We start from the raw sequence: 12,112 nt of genomic DNA, 5'->3' as shown, positions 1-12,112 counted from the left end.
AGAATATGTTCAGTGAAAATGAATTGCTAATGGTTATCACTTTATAAGAATATAGGCAAATAGTAATTGCTTCTCTTTCACGCATCAACAGTTATACCCTCTGTACAGATTAGAATGTGCCTGTCATCCTAGGTTTTTAGGCTTAAGCCCCTAGAGTAGATCTTGAACCCATAATCTTCTGACTCAGAGGCAAGTGCGCTAATGTAGTGAGAAAGTTAACATCAATGTAATGAAAGAGATGATTCAGCTTGGGGAAAGGTTGGGGGGGTGTGGGGGTGGTTGCTCCTTTTTTAAAGGTCCAACGAAGTAAAGATTTCTCACGAACTCTTGGTGAATTTGTTCACTAGGCAGTGAAGGAGCTTCAGACGTCCACACGAGAAGCCATTATCCTCCTGAAAGCCATGATCAATGAAGTGAGAATCAACGTCAATGAAGAGGAGTCAGCCATCAGCTCACTATTCAACAGCATGCAGGTAATTCACACCATCAACAAATTAAATTAACAGGGGGACTCAGTGAGAGTAAGGGACCATTGAAGGGAGGGTAATCCATGACTAGAAACCTCATCTATGCCTTTGTTATCTCTGGACTTGACCATTCTAATGCTCTCCTGACTGGATGACCACTGTCCACCCTCTGTAAACCTGTTCAAAACTCTGTTGCTCAGATCCAAACTTGCTCCAGGTCCCATTCACCCTTCACTCCTGTGCTCCCTACACATTGATTCCCAATGTGACAACGCCACCATTTTAAAGATCGCTTCCTCATGTTTATGTCCTTCCATGGTCTTCTCCCTGTCTATCTCTAACCACTTCCATCCACACAACCTTTCTAGGATCTTTGCACTTCTCCATCACTGGCCTCCTGCTCAGTTTCTGATAAAGTAGCAGCACTCCAAAAGCTAGTGGCTTGTACTACCAAATAAACCTGTTGGACTTCTTACTGTGTTTACCCCAAGCCAACACAGGCGTCTCCACATCATCTTCTGCACATGCTGTTTTCAATGATGCCTATGCCTTTATACATTGAATTTAAATTCTCTCGGCTGTGATGGGATTTGATGTGGATCAGCCTGGTCCTGTGGATTACTAGTCCAGTGACCTTATCACTACATCATCATCTCCATATGCTGATGTATCCCCTTCAAGGTCAATACATCTATCATAAGGTGCAGTGCCCAGATCTGACTGAAGGAAGGACTCTCCCATCAACAGCCAGACACAGAATCACCTGGCAGGATGTTGGAAGCAAGTCTCTCACTCCCTCATGCATGTGATGACAGCAAGGGGAGGATAAATGATGCTTAGCACAAAAAATATTCTGTAAAGTGTTGTTTCTGTTTCACCAATTGTGATGCTGGGGGTCCAGAAGAAGATGGCAAAGGACTAATTGGTTTTCTGGTGTTGCTAAACCAGCTCAGTTTATGATTCAGGCTGTCAGTTTGTTGGACTGTAAATTACACTCCAGACAAAGAGGACAATTGTTTATTGGGTCCTGGGCCTATTGGGTGGACCGACACTGGCAGAGGCACATCTGAAACCAGCAACTCGATGAGTTTATATTTGGATGTAAGAGTGGTTGACCGTAAATAAGTGTGTGAGGGGTCGAGGAAAGAAGGGAGGGATCATAATCTGATGGGTAGGACATGGTACTTGTATCTTGATATGGTTATTTTTGCGTCCTAGGAAAAATTAGCTGAGAGGAAGAAGATACTGCTGAAAACTGCTCAGACGTAAGTGTGATTGTCTTTGCTGACTGTGCTGTTAGGGGGCAGCAGTGTGGGAGGGCAGGACAACAGAATATTGCTGGGGTACTCCCTTGTAGGCTCACTGGGTGAGAAGCTAATCCACACAGATCAGGTCCCAGAGTGAATCTGGGTTTTGTCTCATATCCCCACCAGTAGTTTAGCCAGTAATTTTACATCCATGCCATTTGGTTACTGAGCCCTTTGCATGGGGGCAGCACAGTGGCACAGTGGTTAGCAGAGCTGCCTCACAGCATCAGGAACCCAAGTTCAATTCCGGTGTCAGGTGACTGTGTGCAGTTTGCACATTTTCCCCATGTATGTGTGGGCTTCCTCCAGGTGCTTTGGTTTCCTCCCACGATTCGGCCTTAGGTGACTGTGTGGAGTTTGCACGTTCTCCCCATGTCTGCGTGGGTTTTCTCTGGGTGCTCTGGTTTCCTTCCACGGTCAAAAGATGTGTGGGTTAGGTTGATTGGCCATGCTACATTCTCCCTTAATGTCAGGGGTCTAGCAGGGTAAATACATGAGGTTACAGGGATAAGGCCTGGATGGGATCATTGTTGGTGCAGGCTCAATGGACCAAATGGCCTTCACCTGTACTGTAGGGACTCTATTCTATGAAGTGGAAAGTTTCTTCTTATTTACTCCATCAAAACCCTTCCTAAGTTTAATTTGAATTTCAGCTTAACCCTCCCGGCTTTGAGGAGAACAAACTCAGCTTTTCTGATCTCTTTCTCTCCACAACATCTTGCTATCGTTCAAGTAAATCTATGCAACTTCTCTAATTCTTGGGTTATAGGAGGGGAAAAATAAATCAGCCCAGTTTGCTGCTCAAGTTCATTTCTAGAAGTGCCTGAGTGAATGCTTCCCGGTTGACTTCGAGTAAAAAGCATTTTCTAACTGGTATCATACACCTGTAAACCTTGGGGCTGCTTGAAGTTACAACAGTTGAGCTACTTATCTCAATGGGTTCCATGTCTAGCTCACTCACTGTTAGCCCAGTCACCAATTCTTACCTGACAGTGCACACGCCCAGTTAAACCTGTTGCCACCATTGATCAGCAACAAGAGTGGAAAGGCTGAACAGTGATCCATTCTCCCAAAGCACCATTTCCATCAAAGTAATGGAACGGGTGATTGACCTTGCTATCGAGATGCATTTACTGGGCAACCCTGGAATTCCCTCCCTAACAGCATTGTGGGTCAACCCACACAGAGTTTCAAGAAGGCAGTTCACCACCACCCTCTCAAGGGCAACAAGGGATAGACAATAAATGCTGGCCAGCCAGCATCACCCACATCCCATGATTGAATATTGAAAAAAAACCTGCTCACTGACATTCAGTTTGGGATCCATCAGGGCCTCTCAGTTTCTAACTTCATTGCAACCTTGCTTTGTGCATGGACAAAAGAGCTCAACTCCAGACGTGACGTATGAGTGACTGCCCTTAACATCAAGGCAAATTGGGCCAAGTGTGGCATCAAGGAGCCCTAGCAAACTTGGAGTCAATGGGAATCGGGGGGAAACCTCTTCATCAGTAAGAGTCAGACCTGGCACAAAGGAGGATACTTGAGGTTGTTAGAGGCCAATCATCTCAGTCCATGGACATCATTGCAGGAGTTCCTCAGGATGCTGTCCTAGGCCCAGCCATCTTCAGCTGCTTCATCACTAACCTTTCCTCCATCATAAGGTCATAAGTAGGAACGTTTGCTGATGATTGCACAATGTTCAGCAGCATTCCTCAAATAATGAAGCAGTCCCTATCCTTACGCAGCAAGATCTGGACAATATCCACGATTGGGCTGATAAGTAATCAGCTAAATTTGCACCACACAAGTGCCCCGTAATGACCATCTCCAACAAGAGAGAATCTAACCATCGCCGCTTGACATTCAATGGCATCAATTGGAAAATCTTGCTAAAACTATACAAGGCACTAGTTAGACAAGCCTGGAATACTGTGAACAGTTTTGGTTCCCTTACCTAAGGAGAGATATATTGGCACTGGAGGCAATCCAGAGAAGGTTTAGGAAGTTGATCCTGGGTATAGAGGGATTTTCTTATGAGGAGAGGTTAAGTAGGTTGGGCCTGCATGCATTGGAGTTTAGAAGAATGAGAAGCAACCTTATTGAGACACATAGGATTGACAGGGTGGATGTTGAAAAGATGTTTCCCCTGTGGCAGAATCTAGGAGCAGGGGGCATAATTTCAGAGTAAGGAGAGTAAGGGGTCGCCCAATTAAGACAGAGATGAGGAGGAATTTCTTTTCTGAAGGCAGTGACTATGTGGGATTCTTTGCTGCAGAAGGCTATAGAGGCTGGGTTGTTAAGTTTGTTCAAGACTGCGATAGATAGATTTTTAATCAGTAAGGGAATCAAGGGTTACAGAGATAAGGTGGGAAAGTGGAACAAGAACATAAGAACATAAGAAATAGGAGCAGGAGTAGGCCATCTAGCCCTTCGAGCCTGCCCCGCCATTCAATAAGATCATGGCTGATCTGTCGTGGCTCAGTTCCACATTCCCGCCCTCTCCCCATAACCCTTAATCCCCTCGCTTATCAAAAACCCATCAACCCGCGTCTTAAAAATATTTAGCAAGGCAGCCTCCACCACCTCAATGGGCAGTGAATTCCAGAGATTCACCACCCTTTGAGTGAAGAAGTTCCTCCTCAACTCCGTTCTAAACCGCCCCCCCTTTACCTTGAGGCTGTGCCCCCTAGTCCTACTGTCCTTTCTGAGCGGGAAGAGTCTCTCCACCTCTATCTTATCCATCCCATTCATCATCGTATACGTCTCAATGAGATCTCCCCTCATTCTTCTAAACTCTAACGAGTACAAGCCTAGTTTATTCAGCCTCTCCTCATAGCTCAACCCCCTCAACTCCGGTATCAGCCTAGGAAACCTCCTCTGCACTCCCTCCAAGGCCAAAATATCCTTGCGTAAGTACGGCGACCAAAACTGCACACAGTACTCCAGCTGCGGCCTCACCAATGCCCTATACAGCTGCAGCAAGACTTCCCTACTTTTATATTCAATCCCCCTCGCTATGAAGGCCAGCATCCCATTCGCCTTCCTGATCACCTGCTGCACCTGCAGGCTGGGTTTTTGCGACTCATGCACAAGGACCCCGAGGTCCCTCTGCACCGTCGCCTGCTGCAGTTTTTCGCCACATAAGAAATAGTCCTTCCTACCATTATTCCTACCAAAGTGGACCACCTCGCACTTGCCAACATTAAATTCCATTTGCCATTTCCTGGCCCATTCGCCCCGCCTATCTAGATCCTTCTGCAGACTCTCCATACCCTCTGCGCAATTTGCCGTTCCCCCAATCTTGGTGTCATCAGCAAATTTTGACACCATACACTCGGTTCCCTCCTCCAGATCATCTATATAAATGGTAAATAGCTGAGGCCCCAGCACCGACCCCTGGGGCACTCCACTAGTTACCAACCGCCAATCGGAATAGCACCCATTAACCCCCACTCTCTGCCTCCCATTTGACAACCAATCCTCTATCCACGCTAACACCCTACCCCCAACTCCATGCCCCCTTACCTTCTGCAATAACCTCTTGTGAGGTACCTTGTCAAATGCCTTCTGAAAATCAAGAAAGACCACATCCACCGGCTCTCCTCTATCCACCGCCCTAGACACATCCTCATAGAACTCCAATAAATTTGTCAGACATGACTTCCCCTTAACGAAACCGTGCTGTGTCTGCTCTATCAAGCAATTCCCCTCAAGATGCCTCGCTATTTCCTCCTTGATGACTGATTCTAACATTTTACCTACAACAGACGTTAAACTAACTGGCCTATAATTCCCTGCCTTTTGCCTGGCACCCTTCTTAAACAACGGCGTAACATTAGCCGCTTTCCAATCTTCCGGCACTTCCCCGGAATCCAGCGACGTCTGGAAAATAACCACCAAGGCATCCACTATCACCTCCGCCATTTCTTTCAGAACCCTCGGATGCATTCCATCCGGTCCTGGGGACTTGTCCACAGTCAGTCCCTCCAGTCTGTCGAGCACCACCTCTCTAGTAACAATAATGTCATTGAGACCCTCCAGTCCTACCACCTTTCCGTCGCTAACACCCGGCAAATTATTCACGGATTATATCAAATCAGTCATGATCTCATTGAATGGTGTAGTGGACTCAATGGGCTGAATGGCCTACTTCTGCTCCTAAGTCTTATGGTCTTACTACCATAACTAAACCTCCCCAGTATCAACATCTTGGGATTAGCACTGACCAGAAACTGAATTGGACCAGCCATATAAATACTATGGCTGCAAGAGCAGGTCAGAGGCTAGGAATCCTGTGGTGAGTAACTCGCTTCCCGACTCCCCAAAGCCTGTCCACAAGAATACTCTCCATTTTCCTGGATAAGTGCAGTTTCAGCAACACTCAAGAAGCTTGACATCATCCAGGACAAAGCAGCCTGCTGATTGGCACCCCAACCCCAACCTTCAACATTCACTCCCTTCACCATTGACGCACAGTGGCAACGGTGTGTACCATCTAAAAGATGTGTTGCAGAAACTCATCAAGGCTTCTTCAACAGCATGTTCCAAATCTGCCACGACTACCACCTAAAGGTTCAAGGGCAGCAGATACGTGGGAACACCACCACCTGGAAGCTCCCCTCCAAACCACTCACCATCCTGACTTGGAAATATATCACCATTTTCTTCACTGTCGCTCAATCAAAATCTTGGAATCCCCTTCCTAACAGCACTATGGGTGTACCTACACCATATATGGACTGCAGTGGTTCAAGAAGGCAGCTCACCACCTCCTTTAATTAGGAATAGTCAATAAATGCGGGCCTAGTCAGTATCATCCACATCCTGTGAACGAATAATACCTCCCCCAAGAGAAAATGGCAATCAAGGTGAAGGATAATCCTAAGAGCTTCTACAGGTATATTAAGAGCAAAAGGATAGTAAGGGATAAAGTTGGTCCTCTTGAAGATCAGAGTGGTTGGCTTTGTATGGAACCAAAAGAAATGGGGGAGATAGCAGATGGGTTTTTTGCATCCATATTTACTAAGGAAACTGGCATGGAGTATACTGAAATAAGGCAAGCGAGTAGGGAGGTTATGGAACCTATACAGATTAATGGGGAGGAGAGGCTTGCTGTTTTGAGGGAAATCAGAGTAGATAAATCCCCAGAACTGGACAGGGTATTCCCTCGGACATTGAAGGAGACTAGTGTTGAAATTGCAATGGCCCTGGCAGATATATTTAAAATGTCGGTATCCATGGGTGAGGTGCCGGATGATTGGAGGATAGCTCAGATAGTTCCGTTGTTTAAAAAAGGCTCAAAAAGTAATCCGGGAAATTATAGGCCAGTAAGCTTGACGTCAGTAGTAGGAAAACCATTGGAAGGAGTACTAAGAGATAGGATCTATAAATACTTGGATAGATAGGGACTTATTAGGGAAAGTCAACATGGCTTTGTGCAAGGTAGGTCATGTTTAACCAATCTATTAGAGTTTTTTGAGGAGGTTACCAGGAAAGTGGATGAAGGGAAGGCAGTGAATGTTGTCTACATGGACTTCAGTAAGACCTTTGACAAGGTCCTGCATGGGAGGTTAGTTAGGAAGATTCAGTCGCTGGGTGTACATGGAGAGGTAATAAATTGGATTAGACACTGGTTCAATGAAAGAAGCCAGCAAGTGGTGGTGGAGGCCTGTAAGTAGTGGTGTGCCACAGGGATCAGTGCTGGGTCCATTGTTGTTTGTCATCTATATCAATGATCTGGATGATAATGTGGTGAATTGGATCAGCAAATTTGCCGATGATACAAAGACTGGAGGTGTAGTGGACAGTGAGTAAGGCTTTCAAAACTTGCAGAGGGATTTGGGCCAGCTAGAAAAATGGGCCGAAAAACGGCAGACGGAGTTTAATGCAGACAAGTGTGAGATATTGCACTTTGGAAGGACAAACCAAGGTAGTACATGCATGGTAAATGGTAGGACACTGAAGAGTGTAGTAGGACAGAGGGATCTGGGAATACAGATACATAATTCCCTAAAAGTGGTGTCAGAGGTAGATACAGTCGTAAAGAGTGCTTTTGGAACATTGGCCTTTATAAATCAAAGTATTGAGTGTAGGAGTTGGAATGTTACGGTGAGGTTGTAAAAGACATTGGTGAGGCCGAATTTGGAGTATTGTGTGCAGTTTTGGTCACCTAATTACAGGGAGGATATTAATAAGGTTGAAAGAGTGCAGAGAAGGTTTACAAGGATGTTGCCGGGACTTGAGAAACTGAGTTTCAGAGAAAGGTTGAATAGGTTAGGACTTTATTTCCTGGAGCATAGAAGAATGAGGGGAGATTTGATAGAGGTGCATATAATTATGATGGGTATAGATAGAGTAAATGCAAGCAGGCTTTTTCCACTGAGGCTAGGGGAGAAAAAAAACTAGAGGACATGGGTTAAGGGTGAAGGGGGGAAAGTTTAAAGGGAATATTAGAGGGGGGTTCTTCACACAGAGAGTGGTGGGAGTGTGGAATGAGCTGCCAGATGAAGTGGTAAATGCAGGCTCACTTTTAACATTTAAGAAAAACTTGGACAGGTACATGGATGAGAGGGGTGTGGAGGGATATGATCCAGGTGCAGGTCAATGGGACTAGGCAGAAAAATGGTTCGGCACAGACAAGAAGGGCCAAAAGGCCTGTTTCTGTGCTGTAGTGTTCTATGGTTCTAAAACACGGTATAATCTGCGCAGTGCCAAGCTAAGATGCTGCTGTCAACGTTAATGTTTATTGTTGTTGAATATTGGTATTGGGATGCTAGAGTGCCCCTAGTGGCAATCAGTATAGTGCAAGAATGATTCTCTCGTGACAACAGCACAGAAATAGAACATTCAACCCAATAGGTTTCTGCCTGTTTATGCCCCACTCAAGTTTCCTCCAAGCCCCTCTTCCTCTAACCCTATCAGCATAACCTATGCTGGTCCTTTATGTACCTAGTTTCTCCTTATATACAACTATGTTCTTCAGTTGAAGCAATCCACCAAGTTGCAAGTTCTACATTTTTAACCACTCTTTGGGTAAGGAAGATTCTCCTGAATTGCTGACTGTAGACTTATTGGTGACTATCTTTTAGATAGCCTCTTAATTCAGACTTTCTTGAATATTATATTTCTCAAGGTAATGTTCCAGAGAGAGTGTTTATTGAATATAACAACAGTGAGTTAAATTGGAAGGTGAGGTTTGTTTCCCAGTACAAGATAGTTCCTAAGTATAGAGACAGATCCAGACTATCATTGCTTCACATACATACAGTCTGCCTCTCATACTTCTGGATTAGGAGGCACAGTAGGTCAGAGATACACTTGGATGCCCAGTAGTAAGTGACAATATTAGGCCTCGGTGCCCCTGTGCTAGGGAAGAGATAAATCAGCCAGGATTCCCATTCCAGTGATCCCTGCTGACCAGGGCTGGATGTTGGGTTTTGTTGTGACCAGATCCCTCTAACAACTCATGACGTGGCTTCATGTAGAGAATAGTTGGGTTAAATAACTGAAAGCAAACATTATACTCAATGAACTGAACCCCAATGAGAGTCAGCAGTAATGGTTAGCACTAGTGGTCTGGTCAGACCTCATCTGGAGTATTGTGAATAATTTTGGGCCCTATGTCTAAGGAAGGATGTGCTGGCCTTGGGAAGAGGTTCATAAAAATGATCTCTGGAATGAAGAGTTGTCGTATGAGGAACGGTTGAGGACTCTGGATTTGCACTCGTTGGAGTTTAGAAAGATGAGGAGGGATCTTATTGAAACTTACAGGATACTGCGCGGCCTGGATAGAGTGGGTATAGAGAGGATATTTCCGCTAGTAGGAAAAACTAGAACAAGTGGGCACAATCTCAGGCTAAAGGGACGATTTTTTAAAACAGAGGAGGAGGAATTTCTTCAGCCAGAGAGTAGTGAATCTGTGGAATTCCTTGCCACAGAAGGCTGTGGAGGCTAGGTCTTTAAGACAGAGATAGATAGTACCTCTTTAATAAGGGGATCAGGGGTTATGGGGAAAAGGCAAGAAAATGGGATGAGAAAAATATCAAACATGATTGAATGGCAGGGCATACCCGATGGGCTGAGTGGCCTAATTCTGCTCCTATGTCTTATGGTCTTATGACCTCACAGTGCCAAGGACCCGGGTTCAATTTCGGCCTCGGGTCACTGTGTATGTGGAGTTTGCACGTTCTCCCCGTGTTTGTGTGGGTTTCCTCCAGATGCTCCAGTTTCTTCCCACAGTCCAAAGATGAGCAGGTTGGATGGATTGGCCATCTAATTGACTATTAGTATCAGGAGGATTAACAAGGTAAATACAGGGGGATAGAGCCTGGGTGGGATTTTTGTTCGTGCAGGCTCGATGGACCAAATGACCTCCTTCTGCACTGTAGAGGTTCTATGATTCTACTGGAGAGACGGGGCGAGAAGGAAACTGACTTGAAAGAAAGACTCAAAATAGAGCTTCTCAGCTCCAACTTTAAATCTTCTGATTCTTTTTCCAGTCAACATGAAGAGAAAGAGAAAGCTTTCAAAGAGCAGCTGTCCAACATGGCAGCACTTCTACCCACCCTTCAGGTGAGTGAGCTAAGGACTGGGGGGGTTGGCAGTTAGGGGGTTCAAACAGGCTGCTACAAAGCAGTTCACTGCAAAGAGAGTCAGAGATCAAATCATTGGTTGTCATAAGAACAGATAATCAAAAGTTCCATGTTAACTCTGAGGCATGAAACACCTTTTCATGCTTTATTCGTGATAATTATCTCCTCTCTGCTCCTGGCCATTCTTAATCCATGTGCACCTAGACAGTGGGTGCCTGTAAGATATTTGACCATGTATAGCATCACCAGTCTGACCCACCCTCACTCAATATCCTTGCACACATACCGTTCACCAGAGGGCAGTGGATGGCAATCAGAAGCTTTGACCTACTTCACTTTTCCCTGATTCACAGCAGGAGTCAAACCTAGAGCTGTCCTCAGTCTGTACAGTGCAGTTACTGAGTCACTGCGACAACTACTAGCTCTTAAGATAAATACAAAGGCCTCTTGCTAGATAGTTTGTAAGAAAGTTAATGCTTTGTAATGTTTTAAAGATGTGAGGAAGTTTGACATGAATACAAGCATTTGTTTCTTTGTTTCCTTTCAAGTGGTGAAGCTGATAGGCTGATTATTCTCCTTGTCTCTCTTTCCCTCTGTTCAGGTCCACCTCGTAACCTGTTCTGCTTTCCTCAGCTCTGCCAATAAGTTTGAGTTCTTGGACTTGGGCTATGTAAGTACGAGCTATGGTTTCTAAAAGTCAAGTGACATGAATGGAAAGTAAACTCTGCAGCCACTAGAAGGTTTGGAAAATACAATTGGCAGTGAAGTGAAATCTGTTAGTGGAATAATAGTCTTAGTGCAGGTCGGTAAACTCACTGAGCTGTACATAACATGAGGGCCCAGGTTTGATCCACATGCTGTACATGTGTGGTATGTGTGCAAATGTGTATGTGCGTGCATGTGTATGTCTGTGTACCTGAGTATGTGTATGTTTTCATTTACATTGGGCGAGGTCAGGATCAGCCGTGATGGTCTTTGAGAGGAGGAAGGTGATTTAAGCACATTGTCATAATAACTTGCTGTGACTGTCTCTCAGGTTTCTTAGCATTTCTATCCCCAAGTACCTTCCATCCCTGTTGTCCTCCCCAATGAAGCAACATTCCACTTCCCATTGACTCCTCTGCTCATCTCCCATCCCTGGAAACGTTCCATCTCCCACTGCTTGCTCTCCAATGCAATGCTCTTTTTAAATAACTTTTGTTTTCTAATTGTTCTACTTCCTGTTCTGAAGATACCTGTCTGACCACTGGACTTGCTGTGTGAGGCATCGTAGTTGGACCCACTGTTGCACTTTGTCAAAAAGAATTTGCACATTCTTTTCAGCAGGGGTCTCAAAGCTACCATCAGGTGTGGCAATTCGTAAAATCCTACAATGGAGGCCATTTGGCCCATTGAGTCTGCACCGACCACAATCCCATCCAGGGGCCTATCCCCATAACCCCATGCATTTACCCTAGCTAGTCCCCCTGACAATAAGGGACAATTTAGCATGGCCAATCCACCTAACCCGCACATTTTTGGGGTGTAGGAGGGAACCAGGGCACCCAGAAGAAACCCACGCAGACACAGGGAGAACATGCAAACTCCACACAGACAGTGACCCAAGTAGGGAATTGAATCTAGGTCTCTGGCACTGTGAGGCAGCAGTGCTAACCACTATGCCATCCAATTGTAGCCTCACTTCCTAAACTAAATGATATGCGAACAACAGACACATATCTGATACCCCAAAAATCTGCTCAAAGAG

General features: G+C 45.3%; 1 protein-coding gene across 2 annotated transcripts in view; it reads left to right on the top strand.

Annotated features, from left to right (window-relative positions):
- Positions 1–12,112, top strand: part of rnf207b (ring finger protein 207b) — a 40,978-nt gene that overhangs the window by 10,659 nt on the left and 18,207 nt on the right. For both annotated transcript variants that reach the window (XM_080215409.1, XM_080215410.1), the window contains exons 6-9: positions 348–473; positions 1,686–1,732; positions 10,273–10,345; positions 10,967–11,035. In XM_080215409.1, the coding sequence (XP_080071535.1) occupies positions 348–473; positions 1,686–1,732; positions 10,273–10,345; positions 10,967–11,035 (315 nt within the window). The remainder of the gene's footprint in view (positions 1–347; positions 474–1,685; positions 1,733–10,272; positions 10,346–10,966; positions 11,036–12,112) is intronic.

This window comes from Carcharhinus amblyrhynchos, chromosome 30 (genome assembly GCF_965287045.1).
Source record: "Carcharhinus amblyrhynchos chromosome 30, sCarAmb.v2.hapA, whole genome shotgun sequence".
In the NCBI taxonomy this organism is placed as follows: domain Eukaryota; kingdom Metazoa; phylum Chordata; class Chondrichthyes; order Carcharhiniformes; family Carcharhinidae; genus Carcharhinus; species Carcharhinus amblyrhynchos.
Note: the sequence above shows the minus strand (reverse complement) of the source record. Positions and strands in the feature narration are given on the sequence as shown.